At 44.7% G+C, this 26,693-nt stretch overlaps 1 protein-coding gene across 18 annotated transcripts in view; it reads right to left on the bottom strand.

The window, feature by feature from the left end:
• Positions 1-26,693, bottom strand: part of SLC43A3 (solute carrier family 43 member 3) — a 133,395-nt gene that overhangs the window by 105,393 nt on the left and 1,309 nt on the right. For 11 of the 18 annotated variants that reach the window (XM_073684291.1, XM_073684288.1, XM_073684296.1 and 8 more), the window contains 3 exons: positions 24,949-25,119; positions 10,479-10,608; positions 223-269 (listed from right to left, as the gene is read on the bottom strand). In XM_073684291.1, coding sequence (XP_073540392.1) covers positions 223-269; positions 10,479-10,608; positions 24,949-25,114 — 343 coding nt within the window. In that variant the 5' untranslated portion in view covers positions 25,115-25,119. The remainder of the gene's footprint in view (positions 1-222; positions 270-10,478; positions 10,609-24,948; positions 25,120-26,693) is intronic. The other 7 variants (XM_073684289.1, XM_073684298.1, XM_073684300.1 and 4 more) reach the window with 2 other exon arrangements.

Genomic DNA, 26,693 nt, shown 5'->3' with positions numbered 1-26,693 from the left:
GATGAGCTACTGATTGGCTGCAAAGCTGTCGATGTGACGACAGCCCTCTAAACAATAACAAACACCAGGAGCAGCAGCGGAGAATCAGCGGTGGACCAAAGAAGGGTGAGTAAAGCTCAGTTTGTTTTTTTAAGTTGCACCTTTGACAACAGTGCATGAAAAACAATGCTATAGAATTTTGCTAAAATATTATGACTTCTAAGTTATTTTACATAGACCTACCTGCTGTGGAGAATGCAATAAGAAGAGTTGCTGTTGTATATAGAGATCTAGAGAAGAAAAACACCATAAAGGAATTTTACATTTAAACAAATGGAATAACATAAAAGAACAATATACATATATAGTATTAGGGGGTCTTAATAAATTTCACCCTAATGTTATTTTAGCAATGAAGCACTAAAGAGAGCTAAAAGAATTGAATAATGTGATCATTATGATTGTCTGTCAAGAGATCCTTAGAGGGGTGGTCTTGTGAAAAGTATTGTTCCAAACTCGAGAAAGTCTGTGATAAGAAATGTATTTGCTATATACATCCATTAGGAATAATGTGCACTTTTGTATGTGCAGTCCATTTTTATCTGCATTAGTGCCGCCATGCTATTTTTCCTGTGGCTGGGTTGTTGGTCCACCTTCAGTGGCAGACCCACATGCTCAGCAGATTCCCTGCTCATGTTGTGTAATCATCTGACAAGCAGGTATAGAGAGACAGATATACAGTTATATGAAAAAGTTTGGGCACCCCTATTAATCTTAAGCTTAATGTTTTATAAAAATTGGTGTTTTTGCAACAGCTATTTCAGTAAAAAGTAGGTAGGAGTATTTAAAACAAGAAAATGATAAGGGTGCCCATACTTATGCACCTGTCAAATTTTGTTTGAATGCAGATTGCACATTTTCTGTTAGTACAATAAACCTCAACAGTGTCCAACAGTTATTACATATATCAAACTGAAATAGCTGTTGCAAAAACACCAATTTTTATAAAACAATAAGCTTAAGATTAATAGGGGTGCCCAAACTTTTTCATATAACTGTAGGTAGATGGATGGAGGGGTAGATAGATAGATAGATAGAAAGACACATAGACAGATAGATAGATAGATAGATAGATAGATAGATAGATAGATAGATAGATAGATAGATAGATAGCAACATTAAAAAAGAATAAAGATATGTCTCAATGACTGTGGGGAGGCAAAGATAATAAAATCTGCTGCATCCTGGAGGCCAAAATTAGCAAGGATGTAGATGTTCTCACATTTGCAATGAATATGTGGCGCCCCATGGGCCTGTTGCCACAGTAGTGTTGCCTCCTTCACCGGAGGTGATATTACGCTTGGAAGCAGGAGGAGCTCCCGACGTCAGGTAAACCCCACATGCACACAAAGGTTTTGATCCCTGACCTGAAGGGGGAGCTCTATACCCTATTTTGGGGAGCTGCCTTTTCCGGCTGGGGGGAGGAGTTAGTCAGTGAGTGTGAGTGGGAAGGAGAGAGGGAAGGAGAGAGGGAGAGAAAGCAGCAGAGGGAGAAGGAGAAAGTTCTGGGGAGCAGAACAAGTGAAGAGCTCACCCCAGGCAGCGGACCAGAGGACGCCAGAGTCCTGGGTTGTACGGGCATTGCACTTCCCGGCAACCGAATCTGGGGGACAGGAGACTGCAAGTTTCCTGGCCACAAGCAGAAGCCCGGCAGCACAGCGGTATAAGTAGAGCCTGGAGCTGCACCCAAGACGGCAGTACCCATTATAGGTTCGCACCGCCTGCTAGTACGGAGCTTAGAGCAGGAGTGAAGGAGAGGGACCGCAGAATAGCTCACAGGCAACGGGGCCCGCAATGGAGAAGTGTAGCAGGCAGGCCTCCAAACCCACCAGACGGGGCGGACTCCAACTGCTTCCAGGCTGACCGGACCCTCCAGGACCTAATGACCAGTGCCGTGGACTCGACAGCTTTCTCTGCAGTAAAGGTAACCGGACTGCATTCCTCATGTCTGTCTTCTTCTTCTGTGCCTCCCCGCAGCTGTGCTACCACCGCGACTATCATCACCGCTGCAGTCCTGCTCTCTGCACCCTGTTTCCACCGCCGCCATCCTTCATATAAGCTTTCTCAATCCCTGGGGGCCCGCTTCACCCATGGGAAGTGTTTCATCCCAGCTGCTATACCATTTATCTCCCAGGGTCCACACAGCAGCGCTGGTCATCCCTGACTAGGCACCACAGGTGGTGTCACATAAAGACTACAAATCCCCTGTAAATAATCCCTTCATCTGCTTGGCCAGGGCCACGGAGCTGGGCCACTGCTACCATGACCTCCCTGGAAGACTGCCGGCCCAGCTACCAAGTACCCTAGGCCCTTACGGCCGCTGCAGCTGGCGTCATGAACAGGATTTACGGACCCCATTAACCGGGTCCTGTGTGCCACAAAGACTGTGTATAACTGTATAAACTGCGGCCATTACTGTAGCACATGTGGAGTTAATGATTTGTGGGGTGTCCCATCGTGGGCGGAGCCTTGGAAACAGCACCAAAATAGGCCCCTCCCACTTGCATAGACTGTACCAGAGTTGTCTGTCACTCAGGCTGAAAGGTGCCAGCCCTCTCCTTTGCATCAGACTGAGGAGGGGGGAAATTGTTGCTTCCTCCTGCAGAGGGCTGTGTGATTCCATCCATCCCAGCTGCTGCAGCTCTGTGCGGTGTGATCCCATCCATCCATCCACCCAGCTACTGCAGCCCTGTGCTGTGTGATCTATCCACCCATCCAATGATCCCAGCTGCTGCAGCCCCCATAATGCCACTGTCTATGCCATATATCCTAGGAGCGGCCTGGTTACCACATTATTCAGGGGAGTCGCATACCCTTAGCGATTTCAAAGAGAGACTGTGTAGCCTGTTTGACGTTTACCCCTTGGCTGAAGGGCAGAAGGTCAGCATTCTAATCGGTCAGCTAACTGGCGCAGCACAGAGGGAAGTAAATTCCTGGCTGGATACTGATAAATGGACAGTCAAACGGACACTGATAAATGGACAGTCAACATCTTAACAAAGCTACAAGACACTTTTGATACCCGTACCGCGGCAGTAATAAAAATGCGGTTCTTTGGCTGCAAACAAAGGGTGCAGGACAGTGTGAGAGACTATGCCCTCAACCTCCAGGAGGTGCTGCAAGCCATTAAGCAGATTGTTCCTGACAGCGTGCAGGAGGACAGGCTATTAACAGAGTAATGTATAGAAGGACTGCTGTCTACCATGCATAAGACCCAATTACGTATAAAGTCCTTACAAAACCCTGACATGAAATTTGCTCAATATAAGGACAGGGCAATCCGTGTGCTACGAAAGACAACCCCTAGCAATACCGCGCCCACTAAACGCCCAGCAATACTCTACCACTAGGAGGCAGTGTCTTTGCCCCAGGAACCTATTGAGGCTGATGCCCTGACACTGAGTAACGAACCCTCTGCAGACTTACGCCTACAGGTACAAGAACTAACCAGAAGTGTGGCTACATTGGAAAAAACAGTGCAGTCTCTGCAAGTGTCTTCCCCTACAGAGAAGATCCGGGCCTGGAGTCCAGATGACCTGCCGTGGCAACGACAGAAGAGGATTCCATCCACCCGCACCAAAGGAAGAGGCACCGACTGCCACGACCCAACCGGGCGGCCCATCTGCCGACGCTGCGACAAGGTGGGTAACATCGCAAGGTGGTGTCCATTAAACGAACGACCCTTAGGGCAGAGGACCAACCCCCAGGAGTAAAGCAACCTGGTCAACACAACGGGAGGGACAAGTACGAGGGGGGATGGCCGATCCTGCCCGTCGTGATTGATGGCATTCCATTGAACGCTCTCTTGGACACTGGTTCCCAAGTGACCACGATGCCTCATGTCCTTTACAAATGCTATTGGTCTGACACTGACCTTACCCATCGCCCTGATGATGACTTGACTATAGTAGCAAGTAACGGTGAGCCCTTGCTTCAGGTGGGGTATAAAGAGGTGACCATAAAGGTGGGGAGAGTGGAAATTGAATCGTAGGGTTTGATAATTGTGGATATTGATAAATGTGAATGCCATCCCATGATCACCCTAGGTACAAACATTATTGAAAACTGTCTTGGTGAAATAATTGTGTTGTTACAGCAGGCAGCTGAAACCGCCAACTCCGGACAACAACGAGTGCTGCACAAAGAGATTAGAGCACTCATGCAAAGACAACAGGTACAGTTTGTGGAGAGATTGGCAGCGTAAGGGTGAGTGACCCGTACCCCATTGTGCTACCCCCCCAAGAGTGAAATGATGATATGGTGTAGGGAAGTGATGGGCATCAGAGGCCAAGACTACAAGCCTTGGTAGACCTTGTTTATTCTGACAGCAGACCCACTATCCTGACAGCCCGAGAGGTGGTGGATGTCAGAAGGGGAGGGTACCCATAGGAGTATTAAATTGTGGGGAAAAAGAGGCCAACTTACCCAGGTATGCTACAGTAGCCAAGCTCTTTACTTTTAGTAATAACGCAATCCAGGCAGTAGAACCCTTGGACTCGTCTGAAACGACGGAGGACAACGAATCCTCGGGACGGTTGGAGGACTGGTGTCAGAATCTGCACATTGGTACTGACTCCACCCCTTCACATCAGAAAGATGGGGTCTACCGGGTAGTCCAGGAATACGAAAAGGGTATTCAGTAAGAACCCCCTGGATTTTGGGCAAGTAAAAGGGATCCAACACCATATCCCTACGGGAGACCACCCCGCTATTAAAGAAAGATACCGTCCTGTTCCTCCGGCTCAATACTAGTGTGCCAAGAGCATGTTGCGAGAAATGAAAGAGGCAGGAGTAATAATGGATAGTTGTAGCCCCTGGGCAGCCCCCTTGGTACTAGTCAAAAAGAAGGATGGTACCATGCGTATGTGCGTCGACTATAGGCAGATCAATCGCATCACCCATAAAGACGCCTATCCCTTGCCGCATATCAAGGAGTCGCTAGCTGCCCTGACATCAGCTAAATGCTTGTCGACCCTAGATCTCACCAGTGTGTACTGACAGGTTCCCATTGCAGAGGCAGACAAGGAGAAGACCGCATTCACTAAACCAATGGGCTTATGTGAGTTCAACTGTATGCCATTCGGGCTGTGCAAAGCCCCTGTAACGTTCCAAAGGTTAATGGAGTGTTGCCTTGGGCATAAGAACTTCGAAACGGTACTGTTATACCTGGACGATGTCATTGTCTTTTCCAGAACCTATGAAGACCATTTGAAACACCTGGCCGAGGTATTCGAAGCCCTATCCAACTTTGGTCTCAAGGTGAAGTCGTCCAAATGTCATCTCCTGAAACCCAAGGTACAATACCTAGGCCATGTTGTGAGTGCAGAAGGGGTGGCACCAGACTCGGATAAGGTCACCGTCATCAAGGACTGGCACAAGCCAACTACCATTCGTGAGGTACGACAATTTCTAGGGTTGGTTGGCTATTATAGACGATTCATCAAGGGCTTTACCAAGATAGCCACTCCCCTTCAGGACCTCTTGGTGGGCCACTCCAAAAAGGCGAAAACCAAGAGCCCTCCGATTGAGTGGGACAACAGGGTGGGAGAATCCTTCAAGCTCTTGAAGCTAGCTCTCACGGGAGACAAAATCCTGGCTTACCCCGACTACGGTCAGCCGTTTATCCTGTACACAGATGCCAGCAACGTTGGGTTGGGAGCCGTGTTGTCTCAAATGCAGAAAGGCAAAGAGAGGGTCATTGCCTATGCCAGTAGGAAGCTTCACCCTACCAAAAGGAACCCCACAAACTACAGTTCCTTCAAGCTGGAGTTCCTGGCCATAGTCTGGGCAGTGACTGAGAGGTTAAAACACTACCTCGCCTCCTCCAGATTTACAGTCTTTTAGGATAACAACCCACTGACGCACCTGGAGACTGCGAAGTTTGGTGCCCTAGAACAATGATGGATTGCTCGGCTGTCTAACTACGAGTTTGTGATCAAATATCGGGCGGGAAACAAGAACGCCAATGCCGATGCTTTGTCCCACATGCCGAACTTACCAGACTTGGGAGAAGATTTGGAAGACCTCGAAGAAATTGAGATGCCGGCCTTCCACCGCCAGGGTGCTTCCCAATGCTCCCATTGTGTGAAAAGCAGTCAGCCGTTCAAGAAGTCTCTTTCAACCCATTACCCCACCATGGATGGGCAGAAGGGCAGGACGGTGACCCGGCCATCCGCATGATGAAAGAACTGCTGAGCCAAGCCAATTCGTCCCCAGGCCCGGTTGCACCACCAGAAGCCTTGCAGCTGTGGAAGGAGAGAGCCAAGTTGTTCTTTTATGAAGGTAAATTGTGCAGAAGAACCATCAACTTCCGCACGCACGAGCAGGTAAGGCAGATAGTGGTTCCAAAGAAGGATGAGCCAATGGTCCTGGAAGCTTACCACAACGGGGCAGGACACTTCGGGTGGAAGAAGTTGGAGGTCCCGATCCGTGAGCATTTTTTCTGGATGGGCATGAAAGGTCCATCGAGAGGTGGTGTCAAGAGTGTGGCCCATGCAATCTAAGACGTAGAGATCATGGTAGCCAGAGAGCCCCCTTACAACCCATTATCACAAGACAACCACTTGAAATTGTGGCCCTGGACCATGTGAAGCTGTCTCCGAGTCGGTCGGGATACACCTACGCCTTAACGATTGTGGACCACTACTCCCGTTTCCTAGTGGTTGTACCAGTCAAGGACCAGACGGCAAGGACAGCTGCTAAAGTCTTTCAAGAGCACTTCTGTCGACCTGATGGCTATCCTGAGCGAGTCCTAACAGACCAATGCCCAGCTTTTGAAGCGGAGATATTTCAAGAATTCTGCAACCTGTATGGCTGTAAGAAAATCCGGACAACACCTTATCACCCTCAAACCAACAGTCTGTGCGAAAAGATGAACCAGGTTGTGATTGACTTGTTGAAAACCGTATCTCTGGAATAGCGCAACCGGTGGCCCGAGAAGTTAAAAGACTTGGTGGACCTGTACAATCACATTCCGGTAAATTTGACCAACTGTACCACAGTCTACCTGATGCGGGCAAGACCAGGTAAACTTCTCATCGATCTGGACATGGGTGTGCTAACACCAGCAGCAGTACAGCCAGACACAGACTGGGACACTGAAAGACAGCTACAGTACCGTAAAGTCCAACAGTGCGTGGAAGAGAGTATATTGCGAGCCAGACAGAAACAAGAGAAATATTACAATCAGCAAGACCCTGCCGCTCCCTTGTCACCAGGAGAACAGGTGCTGAAAAGAAAGCGGAGAACTCATAAGCTGGATGACCAGTGGGAGGCTGAGCCGTATACCATCTTGCCCTCTCACTTTGACAACAGTAAGGTTTGCCTCATTACTAAAGCTGGAGGGAGAACTTCTGCGACTGTATCTAGAGACCACCTGAAGGTGTGCCCAGAACAACTGCGTGAAAGAGGTAGAGGTTAAGACACTCCTCAACAGATAGAAGAGGTTGATGGGAAGGTCCGCACCGTATTAGGAGAATTTCCTCAGACTTGGTAAACCAGGCAGTGGTGGTACCAGTCTTGACATTTCCACTGTTGACTACATGACAAACAGCAGAGACCTTGGGTTCTCGTGAAGACCAGTCGGCCCCAGAAACAGATGCCTCATCAGCAGCGGATCAGGAGAATCTACCCCCTGCTAGCAGTGAATCTGTCGTGCCCATGGTGAGTCAAAGAGGTTGTAGAAGACTACCAAGCCTACATGTGCTACGTCAGACTAACCGTAGTGTAGTCCGCAGTGAGCCTTCCACACCTGCAATAGACACCTCAGATCAAGAAAGGTCAAATGAACCACCAGTGTTACGTAGATTGCAGTGTAGTCCACTAGGTCAGACCCCAGTTCGTTACAAACAAGGTTTATAGGTTTATCACAGGCACCTTGTTGAATGGTTTATATTTTGCATTTTTCTGATTTTTTTGGTACTTTTTGCATTTTTGATAATAATGTATCATTTAAGAAATGCGCCTCCCCAAAAGGGAAGAAATTGTTCATTGTTAACTTGCACCCTTATGTCTTTACAGTTCGGGATGCACTGTGCTTCACTAGGGGAAAATGTGGCGCCCCATGGGCCGGTTGCCACAGTAGTGTTGCCTCCTTCACCGGAGGTGATATTACGCTTGGAAGCAGGAGGAGCTCCCCACGTCAGGTAAACCCCACATGCACACACAGGTTCTGATCCCTGACCTGAAGGGGGAGCTCTACACCCTATTTTGGGGAGCTACCTTTTCTGGCTGGGGGGAGGAGTTAGTCAGTGAGTGTGAGAGGGAAGGAGAGAGGGGGAGAAAGCAGCAGAGGGAGAAGGAGAAAGTTCTGGGGAGCAAAGCAAGTGAAGAGCTCACCCTAGGCAGCGGACCAGAGGACACCAGAGTCCTGGGTTGTACGGGCATTGCATGTCCCGGCAACTGGATCTGGGGGACAGGAGACTACAAGTTTCCTGGCCACAAGCAGAGGCCCGGCAGCACAGCGGTATAACTAGAGCCCGGAGCAGCACCCAAGACGGCAGTACCCATTATAGGTTCGCACCGCCTGCTAGTACGAAGCTTAGGGCAGGAGTGAAGAAAAGGGACCGCATGATTGCTCACAGGCAGTGGGGCCTGCAGTGGAGAAGCGCAGAAGGCAGGCCTCCAAACCCACCTGACGGGGTGGACTAGGATTGCTTCCAGGCTGACCGGACCCTCCTGGACCTAGTGACCAGTGCCCCGGACTCCACAGCTTTCTCTGCAGTAAAGGTAACCGGACTGCATTCCTCGTGTCTGTCTTCTTCTTCTGGGCCTCCCCGCAGCTGTGCTACCACTATCATCACTGCTCTCTCTCTGCACCCCGTTACCCCGCTGCCATCCTTCATAAAAGCTTTCTCAATCTCTGGGGGCCCGCTTCACCCATGGGAAGTGTTTCATCCCAGCTGCTATACCATCTATGCCCCAGGGTCCGCACAGCAATGCTGGTCAGCCCTGACCAGGCACCACAGGTGGCGTCACATAAAGACTACGAATCCCCTGTAAATACTCCCTTCATCTGCTCGGCCATGGCCACAGAGCTGGGCCACTGCCACCGTGACCTCCCTGGAAGACTGCCGGCCCGGCTACCGAGTACCCTAGGTCCTTACGGCCGCTGCATATGTGGCGCCTCTGCGGGTTCAGTCGCTACAGAGGTACTGCATCTCACCCAGAGGTGTGGTATCTCACTCTCAGGTAAGGATGGAGTACTGCCCGGGACCCAAACACCAGCATCCAACACTACACTACTCCAGACCAGCAAGAGGGGCAAGATGCGCTGCTCCTCTGCTGAGCCCTGTCCCTGGCTGGAGTGGGGGGAACCATGCAGTGGGTGTGGGTGGAGGAAGGAGTTTAGGGGAGCACTTCAGCAGGTGTTTAAAATGGGATGGAACCATCTAGAAGGGTTCCAGTCAGAGGAGGACAGTGAGTGGGAGCAGGAGCTCTGCAGGAGCTCTGCTCAGGCGGAGCGGGCCTAGTGAGAGGCCCAGGAGGTGAGACTAACTGAAGAGAGGAGAGGAGCAGGAAGGAAGGCTCCAAGAAGGAAAGAGGGGATCCTAGGGGTACGGGAAGTGCTGGAGGCCACCCGTGCGCCCGAATCTACCAGGAGTGGAAGGATCAAGCCGCAGAGGGGACAGGTCCCTAACTAGTGAGAATTGCAGCGTTCAGCTAGAAACCGGAGGCTTCTGTACTTTTAGGGTGCAGTTGCCACAGCCACAATTACATCACCGAAAAGGTGGCCACAGAGGGTCCAGGGGACTGCAGGTCGCCCGACAAGATCCGAGGCTACCGGTTCGGGACACTGATTGTGAGGCGCAGGGCAGGAGGGTGAGAGCCAGCGCAGGAAGACGACTGAGAAAGGCACACAGAAGGGGGTCCCGTTATGTGCTCCTGAATTATCTGAGGGATTGCTGAACCCCTTCCTTGGTGAACACAGGACGACGTGGGCGGTTATAATCCGGAAAATGTAACCTGTGGAACTTAACAACTGTGAGTAAACCCTGAAGACTGCACCCCACTGTCTCTGTGAATTATTGCTGCGCCATCATCCCCCTGCACCATACTGTACAGCAACATCTACCTCATACTACATCTACACTGCCCTGGAGCTAAGCTCTACCTGTGGAGAGCTAAACCAACTCTGCTGCATTAACAACAGCTCCAGAGGACCTGCTCCGTAGCGGCGGCTCCCATTAGCCGCATACCACAGGTGGAGTCACGAACATTAAACTATAAAAACTATAAATCCCCTTTTATTGACCGCCCTGGGTCACGGACCGGGTCACTGCCACTGTGACATCCCCAGCACCAACCGGCCCGGCACCGAGTACCCCACGGCCCAGGGGCGCATCACATATACTCTTTGAAGCCAAGGCTACAGGCACAGACTTTTTAGTATCTGTGTGGGTTCATCTATGAGTAAATCGAATTATTGAGTTCTCACTTACATGGCAATAAACCTCGTCACCGCCGTTCCAAATCGATCAAATACATAACCACCTGCAAAGGTCATGGCGCTGTTCATGAACGCTGCCACTGTAAATATTAGCGAGAAACGCTCATCCTGAGAAGGGCAACCTATAAAAAAAATATATATATATATTTGTTATTTTTTTGTTTGATGCTTTGGAGACCTGTTATGTATCACTTAATGCACATGTATATATCATTTTTATAGTACTGACATAGAGTCCGTTAATAATCTTCTCATGTGTTCTATCGAAAAAATCTACACCTCCCTAGATATAAACAACAGAGAACTCCTACTGCTCAATAAATCCTTTGCTTTTAAAGGAACCTGTCATGTCCTGTGTAGTATCTAAACAACTCCCACTGCATTGTTAGTGATGCAATGTGCATCACTAACACGTTTTTTTCATTAAAATCGGCGCTAATATCATATGTAAAAAACACTTTATATGTTTATATCATACCTGCTAGTTTAGTCATAGTGGTGTGATTCCTCACATTTAGTCAGGTTTGGTGCCGCCCGTGCATTTGTATTCTGCTCACTGTTATGTTCTGCTACCAGAGCTAAGGAAAGAGAGGAGATCTGTCCCTACGATAGAACTCAGCTTTATCCCTACGATGTAACAGGGGACCTGATCCTGCGATCAGACCTGCTAAAGTCCTAAGCTAGTCTGTATGGAGACCTATAGATGTGGGGAAGGAATCCCTACAAGTACTAAGGACTGGGAGGAAAATGGGACACCTCCTAACAGAAATAGTAGCAGACAGACAAACAAACAAAATGTATAGAACACTGAGGTCCGTAGACCAAGCAAACTAACAGAGTTAGATACAGAGCACAGGCTAGCTAGAAAGTAGTTATACAATGAAGTCCAGCAAAGCCAGAAGGGCGGAGCAGGATTAAATAGGCCAACAAGGTCATGTGACCAGCAAAGGAAAAAACCTAAGAGCAAGGTTCTAACAGTACCCCCCCTTCTAAGAGGATCCTCCGGATCCCCTAGGACCAGGCTTATCAGGAAATCTCCTGTGAAACGCTCTGATAAGTCTGGACACGGAAACATCATCTGACCTCACCCAAGAGTTATCCTCGGGTCCGAAACCTTTCCAGGCCACAAGATACTGCAAACTACCTCTATACCGTCTAGAGTTAAGGATGCGAGAAATTTCATATTCCCCGTCCTCCACCACCGGAGGAACAGAGGCAGAGGCGTCACCATCCGACACAACAGCTTTTTTTAACAGAGAGACATGAAATACCGGATTAATTCTCCAGGAGGTAGGAACCTCCAACCTAACAGCAGATTGGTTGACAACCTGAAGCACCTTAAAGGGCCCTACAAACTTGGGACCCAATTTCTTAGAAGGAATCCTCAACCGCAGATTCCTAGAGGACAACCAAACCATGTCACCAACAGCGAACAAAATCTCCTGTCGTTTCCTATCAAAGTAGTCTTTAGATTTTCTGTTGGCCTCCTGAAGATTACCACGCACATCCGTCCAAACTTTCTCCAAATCACCGGAAAAATTCTCCTCCTCAGGCACGGCAGATCCCAACTTGGAGAACGACCCAAACGACGGATGTCTCCCAGAACAACAAAAAAAAGGCGAACAACCAGCAGAAGAAGATGTATGATTGTTCAGAGCAAATTCAGCAAGTGGCAGAAACTCAGACCACCCCTCTTGATTGTCTGCCACAAAACAACGCAAGAACTGCTCAACATCCTGGTTTTTCCTTTCTGTCTGGCCATTAGATTCAGGATGATATCCGGACGAGAACGATAAATGAACTCCCAACCTGTCACAAAAGGCACGCCAAAAACGAGCCACGAACTGAGGACCCCTATCAGAAACAATGTCAGTAGGAACGCCATGAAGTCTGACAATTTCCTTGACAAAGGCCTTAGCGAGAGTTTTAGCGCAGGGCAGTTTGACGAAGGGAACCAAGTGACACATCTTGCTAAAACGGTCCACGACCACCCAGATGACAGAAAAACCCTCAGAGGGGGGAAGGTCAGTTATAAAGTCCATAGCCAAATGTGTCCAAGGAGCACTGGGAACCTCCAAAGGACAAAGCAACCCCGCAGCAGGAGTATGTGAGGACTTAGATCTAGCACATATAGTACATTGACGCACCCACTTAATGACTTCCTTCTGCCATCCAGGCCACCAAAAACTGCGACCCACCAGTCTCTTGGTCTCAGAGATTCCGGGATGACCTGCCAACCGAGATTCGTGACACTCAACAAACAAATCTCTCCTAAAGGTCCCAGGCACAAACAACCTCCCATGAGGAGTGTTAGATGGGGCATTCTCCTGTGCTTTAAGAATCTCATCTTCCAAAACGGAGTCCAAAGCAGCTATCACAACACCTTCTTGTAAAATGTTCTCCTCTTTCTCAGCACCGACTATGGGAGAAAAACTGCGAGACAAGGTATCCGCCTTAACATTCTTAGTACCAGGGATGTAAGTAACGGAGAAATTAAACCGCGAGAAAAACAGTGCCCACCTAGCCTGACGGGCATTCAGGCGCTTGGCAGCATCAAGATATATCAGATTTTTATGATCCGTAAGAACCTGAACGGGAAATTCCGCACCTTCCAAGAAGTGGCGCCAGTGTTCAAATGCGAGTTTAATAGCCAATAATTCCCGATTACCAATATCGTAATTCAGTTCAGTCTCCGAAAATTTTTTTGAAAAAAAGGCACAGGGATGTAATCCATCCCCGTTATCCTGAGACAATACTGCGCCAACCCCCACAGAGGAAGCATCAACCTCAACCAAAAACGGCTTAGTCACATCAGGCTGCATAAGGATGGGAGCAGAGGTGAACCTCTCCTTGAGATACACAAAAGCTTCAATAGCCTCAGAAGACCACTGAACCGCATCAGCACCTTTCCTGGTGAGATCGGTCAGAGGTTTAACAATACTAGAAAATTTTTTTATGAATTTTCTGTAATAATTGGCGAAACCTAAAAACCTCTGTATCGATTTCAAACCAATAGGCCTAGGCCATTCCTGCACAGCTTGAACTTTAACCGGGTCCATCTCAAAACCTTCGCTGGAGATAATGTAACCCAAAAAACTAATTCTCTGTACAGCGAACTCACATTTCTCCAGCTTAGCAAAAAGCGAATTGTCCATTAACAACTGTAATACCTCACGTACGCTCCGCCAATGAGACTCCAGATCCGGCGAATAAATCAAAATGTCATCCAAATACACAACCACATTTTTGCCGATCAAAGGTCTAAGGATGTCATTAATAAGATTCTGAAAAAATGCAGGAGCATTAGTAAGACCAAAAGGCATAACCAGATTCTCAAAATGACCCACAGGAGTGTTAAAAGCAGTCTTCCATTCGTCACCCTCCTTCATGCGCAACAGATTGTATGCCCCCTTAAGGTCAATTTTAGAGAACCACTTGGCCCCCATTAACTGGTTAAATAAATCAGGAATCAATGGCAGTGGGTAAGGATTGCGTACAGTAATTTTGTTAATCTCACGAAAATCCAGACAAGGACGTAAACCGCCGTCCTTTTTTTTTTACAAAAAAAAATCCAACCGCCACAGGAGACTTAGAAGGCCTAATGTGACCGGCGGCCAAACTTGTCTGTATGTATTCCTCCAAAGCCTTCCTCTCAGGAATAGTAAGGTTAAATAAACGACTTTTAGGAAGAGTCGCTCCAGGGACAAATTCAATAGAACAATCATAGTCTTTATGGGGAGGCAAAACCTGCGATTCCTTCTCAGAAAAAACTCTCCAAAAATCCTGAATAGGAACAGGCAATTCTCCCCTATCCAAAGCTGCAATACGCCCGTTACAACACTTGTCATAACATTTATGGCTCCAGGATTTAATTTCACTGGTAGACCAATCCAGTACAGGATTGTGAAATTTTAACCAGGGCAATCCCAATATTACTGGAGAAGGCAAGTTATTCAAAACTACCAAATCCAATTTCTCATGGTGAACACCATTAATAGTGAGAGGAAATTCACAGACCTTGAGAGTAATATTCTTCAAAGGGGAACCATCCACAGAAACCACAGCAATGGAGGATGATAAAGGTTCGGGTTTTAAATTGAGTCTTTCCAAGAATCCCCCATCAATTACATTCAGAGTAGACCCACAATCGACAAACACCCGAAATTCCATTAATTTTTCCTGAGCAATCGTGGAAGCAGCTAAAAATACACCCTTGGAATTTAAACAGGCAATACGGGCATGACTGACCATTTTTTTTTCTTTCTTCATACGAAGCTCACAGCCTTTAATCAAATGACCAGATTTTCCGCAATAGAAACACAAGCCTTCAAAAAATCTACGGTCTTTTTCTTGAGAGCGAGGTGCCACCGATCCAATCTCCATCGGTTCACCACTGTTAGTACACACATTCTCATAACCAGAAACTGACATAGCAGAGGATTTGCTCTCATTAACCCTTGCACGCAGTCTCCTATCCACCCGTATAGCTAATTGCATAGCCTGTTGCAAATCTTCAGGTGTAGGATAAGCAATTAGCAGGTCTTTAACCCTTTCATTGAGCCCAGCAAGAAATAGACTTTTCAGAGCAGAATCGTTCCACCCAGTTTGAGTAGACCATCGACGGAAATGAGTACAATATTTTTCCACATTACCTGATCCCTGTCTCAAACGTCTTAACTCAGTCTCAGCTGATGCGACACGGTCAGGATCATCATATAATAGCCCCAAAGCAGAAAAAAAACTATCCACTGATCTGAAGCATGTATCACTAGGTTGCAAAGAAAAGGCCCACTCCTGAGGCTCTTTGCGCAAAAGTGACATTATGAACCCTATGCGCTGGGATTCATCCCCAGAGGACTTGGGTCTCAAACAAAAATACAATAAGCAAGCATTTTTAAATGAAAAAAATTCTCGGTGTTCACCAAAAAATAAATCCGGCAAACATACCTTAGGCTCCAAGAAATGTGCTCCAGGACAGTTACTCACGTGCTGATGGAGCTCGGCCACTTCCAGAGAGAGTCCCTGCAGGCGATGAGCCAAATCCTGAACCGACACCATAATGGAACAGAAAAATCTTTCCTTAGAGAATTTGCAGGCTGGACTTACTGTTATGTTCTGCTACCAGAGCTAAGGAAAGAGAGGAGATCTGTCCCTACGATAGAACTCAGCTTTATCCCTACGATGTAACAGGGGACCTGATCCTGCGATCAGACCTGCTAAAGTCCTAAGCTAGTCTGTACGGAGACCTATAGATGTGGGGAAGGAATCCCTACAAGTACTAAGGACTGGGAGGAAAATGGGACACCTCCTAACAGAAATAGTAGCAGACAGACAAACAAACAAAATATATAGAACACTGAGGTCCGTAGACCAAGCAAACTAACAGAGTTAGATACAGAGCACAGGCTAGCTAGAAAGTAGTTATACAATGAAGTCCAGCAAAGCCAGAAGGGCGGAGCAGGATTAAATAGGCCAACAAGGTCATGTGACCAGCAAAGGAAAAAACCTAAGAGCAAGGTTCTAACACTCACGGCTTGTGGTGACGTAGGTATGCGGTGCTTGCGCAGTATGTCATGGCCAGCCATGCTTGGAGGTCTTAGAGCCGCGTATGCGCTATGACGAGTGGCTCCCCGCGCGTGCACAGTGAAGCTGTGTAGTTCCCAGCTTCACTGTGTGCAGCTGGAGCCGCTCATCATGGTGTATGCGCGGCTCCAAGATCTACAAGCATGGCTGGCCATGACATACTGTGCAAGCACCGCATACCTACGTCAGCACAAGCCGGGAGCAGAATTCCAATGCGTGGGTGGCACCTTAGATTGGCCTATAAAGGGCTTGTAAGGGGGAAGACCGGGGTGTAAGTGCTTTCAGAGCAAGGGATCCGGAACTGCCGGGGCCGCACCTCTTGTTGCAGGGGGAAGACAGACTGCAAGCTGAGGAGTCATGTGACAGGGAAGCAGGGGGTGTGTCGAGAGAGAGAGCTGGGAGGTCAGGTGACAGAAGGACTCCTGGTGTGACGGGAGAGAGGGAGAGACGAGGACGTTTGCGAGGGAAAGCGGAGCTGAGTCCTGCGGAGCAGAGAAGTGTGAGAGGGTCCAGGCTCCTGGCTACAGGACTTGGAGCTAGGGATCCGAGTGCAGTGGACCGGAGGAGTCAAGCTGACTGTAGGGAGATGAGACGCAGGGTCCGTGGAGCTGAGCACGTGAGGTGCCGTGTTATGGACTAGGGGCTCAGCGGGTAAAACCGGAGACCGCCCGCTGCCGCCAGAAGACGGAGCACTGTTTGGGCGGGGAAGCCTGAAGACAGCGTCACCAGCACCAGCTAGCAACTGCCTTGTAGAGGATACAAGTCAGCTAAGTGAAAAAACTGTAGTTTGTTACCGGTTTGACTCTGCTACATCTAGTTAAACTGTAAACTGTCAGTTACAGACTAATATCTGCTATTTCCCCATATTTTCCCAGTACTCCCTGCGTGGAGATTCATCTTGTTATCATAAACTTTCCCTGTTTATTAACCCTGTATTGGCTGCTCCGTGCTTCTGTGTCACTGCATCTAAAGTACCAGTGTTACAGGCTCATAAATTGTTCATGCACATAGTGTCTAATTAATCAGAGGTATTACTTCAGAAATAAGGTGTAAAACACTGTGAAATGTAGAATAATTTTTGTGTGACATGTGGGCGGAGCTGGGGCAAAATGGGGTGATGCGGCGATGCAGCTCCTCGTCTAATTCATAACTGGAGTAAGATTTCTGGTGAGGCGCACGCCAGTTTTAGGATGCATTAGATTTATTAAGAGGCGTACGTGACCAATAATGAATCAGGTGCGTCTGACTCTAACGCAACCCTGGTGCTTGCTTTTTTTGTGGGATGAGTTGTATTTTTTGTTGATATAATTTTGTGGTACATTTAGGCTGCAGTCACACATTAAGGCCACGGTGCATTTTTTGCTGGAATTAAAAGGACAACATTTTTGTCACAATTTTTTAAAATTGTAACTAAATGTTGCATTTCTGCTGAGATTCCTTCAAAAAATGTCCAGCATCCACAATGTGTGAATGCAGTTTTAATATGGCGTATAACATTTATCAATTTTTATCTGGGTGGTGGCAAACAACAGCAATTCTGACATTAATTTTTGTTACGTTTATTCTCACGGTGCTTACTGTGCGGTATAAATAACATTCTAACTTTATTCTGTCTGATAGACATGATTAGAGGCACTTGCCGACAAAGATAGAAAAGAACCCCAGTGCAAGAACGATATATGGGCCCTATGCCCATATATAGATAAATAGAGTAAAATAAGTACTTGATACACTGATGATTTTGCAAGTTGCTTGGTCAAGAACTACAGGAAACGTCTGACCTCTGTAATTGCAAACAAAGGATTCAATAGCAAATATTAAGTTCTGTTTGCCTATTGTATCAACTACTTATTTCTTGCAATAAAATGCAATTTAATTATTTAAAAATCATACAATGTGATTTTCTGGAATTGTTTTTAGATTCTGTCTCTCACAGGTGAAGATAAAAATTACAGACCTCTCCATTCTTTGTAGATGGGAAAATTTAAAAAATTGGCAGTGTATCAAATACTTACTTTCCCCACTGTAAATGTTTTTTTTTAGCAATTTAGTTTTATGGAGGCTTGGTTTTTTGAATTGTTAAATAAGTATGATACTGCTTTTTGTTTTTACAGCAATTACCATGTGGGATAAATAATATGATCTTTTTATTGTTCAAGATTTTATAGATACAATACCAAAGATGGAGCGGAGAGACATGTAGCTATAAATGCAAGACCTGAATATTTTATTTCTCATTCTGTTAGCTTTTATAACTATAATAACAAACATTCAGCCAAAGTATGCTATCTCAGAATTCAGCCACAAATCCTGATGTGCTGGCAGGAAAAACGCTGCGTAAAATACACGTTTTGCCGCATTTTTGACCTGCGTTTTTATTGCATATTTTCCTCCACTCATTAATAAGGATCAAAGAACTGACATGCTGTAGATTTGAATCTGCTTCAAATCTGTAGGGAAAAAATAAGCAACATGTGCATGAGACTTCATGACTTATGGATATACGATACGATACACTTTATTGATCTTGAGGGAAATTACAGTATCACAGCAGCAGAACATAGACTTGAATTACAACATAACAGTAGAACTTTGCAGGTATAATCTCATACATTCCTATTCATGACCGGTCAGTGCGATATACCATTAGGACGCCAATAATACACCAGTCACTTGGAAAATTTCACATGTAGGTAGTTGATATACATTTCCATAGCAGTCGGTGCGAACAATTTCCTGTATCATTCCTTCTTACACCTTAGTAAGATTAGACGTTTACTGAAGGTGCTCCTTTGCCAGATGAACAGCTCATATAATGACTGTGAGTTATTGCCAAACATTTCTTCTGAATTCTTTCCTCCACTACCTCCTCAAAAGCAGCAAGATGGTGGCCAACAGCGGAGCTTGCCTTCTTGATAAGCTTATTTACCTTATTATCATCAGACACCCGCACACTACTTCCCCAGCATATGATTGTGAAAAAGATGGCACTTGCCACTACGGATTGGTAAAACATTTCTAACATTTTGCTGCACAAATTGAGCGACCTTAGTTTCCGTAGGAAGTACAGTTTGCTCATCCCCTTCTTGAAAATATTCTCCATATGGCACCTCCAGTCCAGTTTGCTGTCCAAGTGGACCCCCAAATATTTATAACTCTCGACTTGATCCACTTCCAGACCAGAAATAGTTACAGATGAACAGTCCATCTTTCTCCTTTTATAGTTAGACACCAGCTCCTTAGTTTTCTTGATTTTTAGTTGTAAATAGTTAACCTGGCACCAATCCACAAAATCCGACACCACCCTCCTATATTCCTCCTCACTCTAGCACCCCCTAATGCATCCGACTGCCACGGAGTCATCAGAGAATTTTTGGATGTTGCAAAACTCAGATTTATACTAGAAATCACAATAATCTGACAAACACAACCGCTCCCTTCTGTACAAACTGTGGCCTATCTGACCAGTAATCAGTTATCCAATGGGACAGGATGGGATGGACCCTCACTCCCCCTTAAAACAAACCATAACTCCAGTAAACCTCAACCCTAATAAGTACACAAAACACACAAATTTGGATGTAAAAAATGGCCACAGCTTTATTTAAATCACAGGATTATAACAACCACAGTTGGAGTCAGGTGAAGTCCTCGGTCTGAGGGATTACCGGATACTGTGATATCCCAGCTGTCTGACCTATTTTACCATGCCAGACAGCTATAAAGCATTACCATACCACATCCTTCAGGCTGTCCCTCCATAGCCGAGCCTGTTCATCACCATGATATTTTACATTCTTTATTAGATCAAATTAGCCCACCATAACTTACCTGCAATTTCCAACTGACTCCTAAACCAGAGCTGTGACAATTCACATAAAAGACAAATTGAAAGCCATATTTGACACTTTTCTACATTTTCAATGGCGTGAACATATAAACGAGAGTCCCTGCATACATTATAACAAGGGGCGTACAGAAAGCCAACCTCTGACTTATAAAGAGTCATCCTACAGTGCTCAGGAGAGGGAAAACCACCCTGTCGAGGAAACCTCTAGGGAGCCATGACAGAAGGATTTCCCTTCCCTTGGGCTTAGAAGGGATTAGCAAGTTTTAGCTGTTTATATACATAATAGAATCAGACATGGAACAAGATATATGACAAGTAATATAACAAATACAATACGACATGCATCTCCATACTAGTAAATCTGAAATAAACAACTGTAGAAATTATTGTAACAGGGCAGGGCAGGGGGATATTTCCTCTAGTTCTTCAGTTATCAGAAAGAGAGAGCAGAGAGATAAAAAAAGGAATTCCATCCCCTGATAAACTACTCTCTTGCCAGTAAGCAACAGGCATACTTGTGCTCCTCCCTATAATGCAGGACCCCCCTTTGCTAAAAAACTACATAGCTAAGCAAAACAAAACTGCAAGCGTGCTTTATGGGTATGCCACTGCCCCTGTTATGTTCCCTCTTCCGCTTAGGGCTCCAGGGGAGTTTGGAATCTCATTCACTTTGCTGGTAGCATAAAATGCTGTGTATTTTATACAACAAATCCTCACCGAAAATCGCAATAAAAATGCAAAGTATGCAGATTCCCTTACAGCTTTTTGCAGCATTTTTCAATAATTCAAATTAACATGGAAAAAAACATAGGAAAAACATGTAAAAAACGTGTATATTTTTTGCAGCGTTTTTCCGGCCAAGTGATGCACTGCACAGATTTGGTGTTGAAAATATGCAGCGTTTTACGGTACCATTGTTTCACAGTACTAGAATGATATCTCAGGAGTCTCATGCACACGTTACAGATTGGCAGAAAATTGAAATCTGCAGCATGCCCATTCTTGCGGCATTTTTGCAGCATTTTTCACTCACTCTAATAATTGGAGAAAAATGCGCAACATAAACGCATGTCAAAAACTCAATAAAAACATGGAAAATATGTGTGGATTTTACGGAGTGTTATTCCAGCCAACAAATCAAGATTTGCCGCACATTTTTCTGCTGCAAATTCTGAACGTCTGCACATAGCCTTTACTGTTCTGATGTCATATAAAACCTACTATGTGTCCCTCTCTCTGCGAGTTACCTTGTATACGCAATAGCTATATTATATTTTTTCAATAAAGCTAATGTTTTTTAAGGGACATTCTGGTTTTACACTGTTTTTAAGCTACATTCGTCCATGCTTAGGGTTTTGTTGCAACACCAAATATGTGTACTTTTTTATATGCAATGTTTTCCTAAAAATAAGGTATTTTTTAAATTGGGCTTATTTTTTACACTATATTTTTTATATATATATATGTTTTAGGTTGACCATGACTATTAAATTGTTAAATAAGTTTGTTTCAAAAATTGCTTTTTAGGGTAAAGTGTGATCACACCAAATATTGATTTGATTTAGATTTTTCTTTGTTCATTCACTTTGCATTTTCTTAAGTGATAAAAATAAACTATGAACATTTCTATTTTTTAAAGCATTCTTACTTTGAAGCATTTTTTAATACCTGCCTAAAGGGTTTGCACAGTACTGTAGATTTGTTTTTAGAATGAGAACCTTAAAGGCTATGTATATCTTCACGTGTTTTTTTTATTGTCATTTGCTTCCTAAATGCACAGTTAAGTCACTTTCTAAATAATCTTCTTTAAAATGTCCTAGCATTTTGCTGCTGCAGATGTCTGTAAGTCCTTTATCTAGCTGACTACTTTTACAAAAATGGTACAAATCCATCAGCTCCATCAGACAGGGATTATACATAGACATACAAGAAAAGAGGAGAATATATCTTTGGGAGGGTAGAGATAACAGATTATAGAAAAGAGGAAAGCACATGAAGAGAAAATAAGTGTAGCAGGAGCGTAGCTACCGGGGGGGCAGAGGGTGAGGTCGCCCCGGGCAGGAAAAATGGGGGAACAGTATGGAGAGGTGAGAGCTTTGGGGACAATAGAGAACCGGGATCATAGTATGTAGAGATGGGACTGTGGGGGGACAGTATGGAGAGGTGAGAGCGTGGAAGACAGTATGGAGAATTGGTGACACAGTATGTAGAGATGGGAGTGTGGTGGAGCAATATGGAGAGGTGAGAGCTTTGGGGACAATATGAAGAACTAGGGGCACAGTATGTAGAAGTTGAATTTATGTACTGACAATGGATCTGGTAATGGATTCATGTACTATCCGTGGTCCTGATCGTGAACAAATGTACCAATCCATAACTGATCAAAGGTCGTCACCAGGCTGAGGCAGTCACCTTTCTGTCACTGGTTCCCTACTGTGCCTGTCACCCTGCTGCCGAAATGGGAAAGGTAAAAGTGCCTTATAGAGCCAAAGTTTATAGGGACTTTTATTGTATATGAGGGATGTTAATGTGAAGGTACAGTATCTTGTGGGCAGTATCAGAGGAGGAAAAGTGTGGCTGTAGTGCTGTTTTCATCTACTGACTGTGGTTCAGTGTATGGGGGAGCTATGGGGCCATCATATTGTATATATGGGAGCTGTATATTGGGGACCCAGTGGACACTATTATATGTCTATTGGGCACTTAAGAAGCATTATTGTTATAGAGGCACTCAAGAGTATTGTAACCAACAAAGGGGCAAAATATGGATATTTTTCTAGGGTATTTGCACAGGGCATTAATCTTTTCAAGGGAGCAATTTTACAATCTAGAGGGCACAAATGAGGCATTATTACTTTTAAGGGACATAGTGGTGGGTATTATTACTCTATGTAGGGAACTAAGAGGAGCGCTGGTTTGGTATTACACAGCAAGTGCAGTAATAGGGACACATACGGCAGCAGCGCCTCAGTGTTCGGGTATAAGCAGGATGAGGAGTTTGTGCAGGTTGGGAATAGATGGAGACGGTGCCTGAAATGTGAGAAGTAAAATGTGTCTGTGCTATAATCTCTGCAGACGAGTCCTGGCTGGAAGAAGTTGCCATATAGGTCTGGGCCAGATGTGAAAGACAGGAAAATGAACTACTCCACCAGAAAGAACGTCAGCTGTAAGTTACTATATATACCTGTACTGTTATTACTTGTATGGTCTGCAGGACTGGTATCTACCACTGTTGGTCTTTGTGTAGAGATTTATTTTCAGTAACAGGGCAGTCATCTGCTGAGGTTCCTCTATATCCATGATCAGGGTTCACCACTGTAGTTGTATACACGGTTACCTGGTTAGGGGCCCACTCAGATATTTCGCCCCCCCCTGAGTTGAACCCCTAGCTACGCCTCTGAAGTGCAGGATTCTAGCTGTGCTGATATCTGAAATACTGAAAACCTCAGCACCCTTGATAAAGACCTTACGTCCAGCCTATATTACTGGGATGGATTCTCAAACAAGAGATAATTTTGAAAATTGGATCAGGATGCAGGCAGCAGATCAGGGGATCAGAAAATGAATGAAAAAATTATAGCCTGCAATTTTATTATTAATTGAAGATAGCCACTAAAATATGTAGATATCCATAGATTTTAAAGGTTTTATTTCATCAGACACAATATCTTTCAGAATTCCTGCTTCCACACCCAAGCCAACAGCTGATTTTGCTGGGAAAGGCCACAACCACCAAGCGCTCAACTTGCACAAATAGATGAACCTTCAACTTCAGCAATTGATAAAAGTTTACTTGAAATACAAGGAGGCCTTAAAGGGAATCTGTCAGCAGGATTTTACACCCCAAACTATATGCGGATGTAGCTCTTTCAAACGCAAGTCCAGTTACATGGCCTGTCTGTTACTCTGTTACTGATCATCATTTGAATTGATATGCAAATGAGCCTGAAAATCTATTGTAGTTCTGAAGCCTCTGTCACTCCAGCTCTATTCCCTGACCCAGCATTGCCACCTCCTCCTACTTGACTATTGGCTCCTTTGCTGAAGTCACACAATATAGAGGTTGTCAGTCAAGCCAGTCAAGGAGAAGGCTATGCTGGGCAGAGAATAGAGCTGGCATGACATGCTTCAGATCTACCATAGCTCTTCTGTCTCATTTTCATATCAATTCAAATGCTGATTTCTCAGTAACAGAGGAATTGACTGGCCATGTAAAAATATTGCTGGACTTGTCTTTAAAAGGAATATATGCGCATATAAATAGTTTGCGTGGTAAAAACCTGCTGACAGATTCACTTTAAGTCCACTAGTGTGGTCCTCTATTTTTGTGCATAGAAAGGTGTCTCAAACTGAGGACCCCAAACTATGATACCAATATGTCATTATAGATAATGTGTGCAGGTGTTGCAATGTGAAAATATTTCCATAATTTTATCTCTCTTGTCTGTTTTAGCAGCCTTTAACAAGGACAGAATATAATACATCATCAATGACAGCCTGCACTATGGTTATTGGCTCACATTGCAGTATGGGGGAATTTAATTTCCCCGCCTTTGCTTTGCATATTTATGAGTATTTTCCGTTATGTACATTTAGTTTAGTAATATTAGGGGATTTCTGTATTTAAACATATTAACATTATCTTCTCTGCTTCATACATCTCTATTGTTCCAGAAACCCGGACACATGGGACCCTAGGAACCAGGAAATAAGGCTCTTTACCATTTTTTTATAGACAATACTGACAATACAACCCATTTAATGTCACCATATAGTGCCCAATTCATATTCCATATCCAAATAATAATTCCTTACAAAGCCCACATAATACTGCCGTACATTTTGCACATAAAACATTACTGCATTTCTCATCACAAATAATACCACCATACACAGATGAACTATTTAAATAATACTGTGTGGTTTTAGTAGGTAATTTCTCAGTTACCGTCCTCTTAAACCTGGTATATTTTAAGTATTTTTAAAATACAGTTTTGCAGACAAACTTTTTTCTTTATATTTTACTTACCACCAGTAGCATTGGTGGTCTGATTCCCTTGGTCCAGACACAGATTATGAAAGTAATTCTCTGTCTTTAGCACAAATACAAGGGATGCCCACCCAAAGGTGACCCCCGCAAAACAAATGCATTCTATTAGTCCTGTAATTAGAGTCAGCACATACTGGCAACGCATTTCTGCTGGAGAGAAAGAAAAGTTAATAAAATCATCACAAATAGCAGATGCTTCATAGATAGTCACATAGGTTGAAAAATGACCTAGGTCCATCAACTTCAACCTTTCTCCACTAGTTATACATTATTTATCCTCAGCACAAATGGCATTGTTAATTAAGAAAAGCATCCAACCCTTTCCTAAATGCTATTATAGTGTCTGCCATTACTACCTCTTGCGGTCGGCATTCCACAGCCCGACTGCTCTGACTGTAAAGAACCCTTTCCTGTTTAGGTGACGGAATCGCCTTTCTTCCACCCGTAATGAGTGCCCCCTGGTCCTTAGTATGGTCTTTGGAAAGAATAAGTCACGTTCCAGTCCTTAATCTAGTTACAAATGTGGAGCCCAAAACTGGATCCCATATTCTAGATGTGGCCTCACAAGTGATTTATCAAATGTAACAGTACATTGAGATCTCAGGATTTTATATCTCTGTTTATACACCCTAAAATCTTCTTTGCTTTTGCAGCTACTGCTTGACATTGAGTCCTGTCAGAGTACCTAAATTCTTCTGTTCTGTAATCCCTAGTAGGATATGTTCACACTCAGCTTTTTTGCAGCATTTCTTTCTGCAACCAAAACCTGTTCTCTTGAAAGTAAAAAATTCTACATTCAATACAAAAAAATCAGAAATGCCTAATATCTCTGATATCACAGAGAGAATTTCCTCTCATAATATCTATGAATTTAATTAATTACTCAGACAAGACATCTATAATAACTATATAAATGTTTGGCACCATTAGAACAAGTGATTCCCTATAATCTCTTGACATTTAGATTATGCATGTTTCTGAAATATTATTGCTTATGCTGATACTCTAAAATACAGCTTCTTATTAGCGTAAGCAAGCTCAGTCTTTATTGTCCTACAAAGTTTTCTTTGTTAGCAAAGGCTGACACTTTACTCTCAATCCCACCACAGGGTCATTTATAAAGGGAATAAAAAAATGGGTCCAAATACAGATCAGACTCAGAAGACTGAAGCACAAAGCTAATAAAGTGAATATCCACACTAGAATTTTTTTTTTAATATATCCAATATTTTGTGCTGATCCATGTCTTAATATATCCATACAGGGGTCAGGGACTCCAGATCCCCTATGCAGACATAGGGGCAGATTTACTATTTAAAGTGAAGGGGATTCATCATGAGGACATTTTTTTAACTCAGTTTTGCTCAATGCTGCATTGCCGGTATTTGCACTAAATTTATCAGAGTTTTGCACAATGTTTGATAAATTTGGTGCATTGTTAAATATGACACTTCTGTTTAGAGCTGTTACTCAAATATCAACTCCATGCTACTGGAGTGACAACTGTGACTCTAAAAAGTAGCAGGTCATAAACCTTTACGGTAAAAAAACAAGTTCTCTCTCATCCACAGGATAGGTAATGACTTGTTGATTGGTGGGGGTCCAACCACTGGTACACACATCAATTGACAGAACAGGGATGTTTTTTCACTGTTAATAATAAGCTGCAATGTAAACTTCACTTCACTTAATTCCTTAAGGGGCTGTACTCGACTTTTATCGGC

Source organism: Phyllobates terribilis, unplaced genomic scaffold (assembly GCF_046119375.1).
Source record: "Phyllobates terribilis strain yellow unplaced genomic scaffold, ASM4611937v1 Scaffold_5__5_contigs__length_657084704, whole genome shotgun sequence".
Lineage (NCBI taxonomy): Eukaryota > Metazoa > Chordata > Amphibia > Anura > Dendrobatidae > Phyllobates > Phyllobates terribilis.
This window is presented reverse-complemented; position numbering and strand designations above follow the sequence as displayed.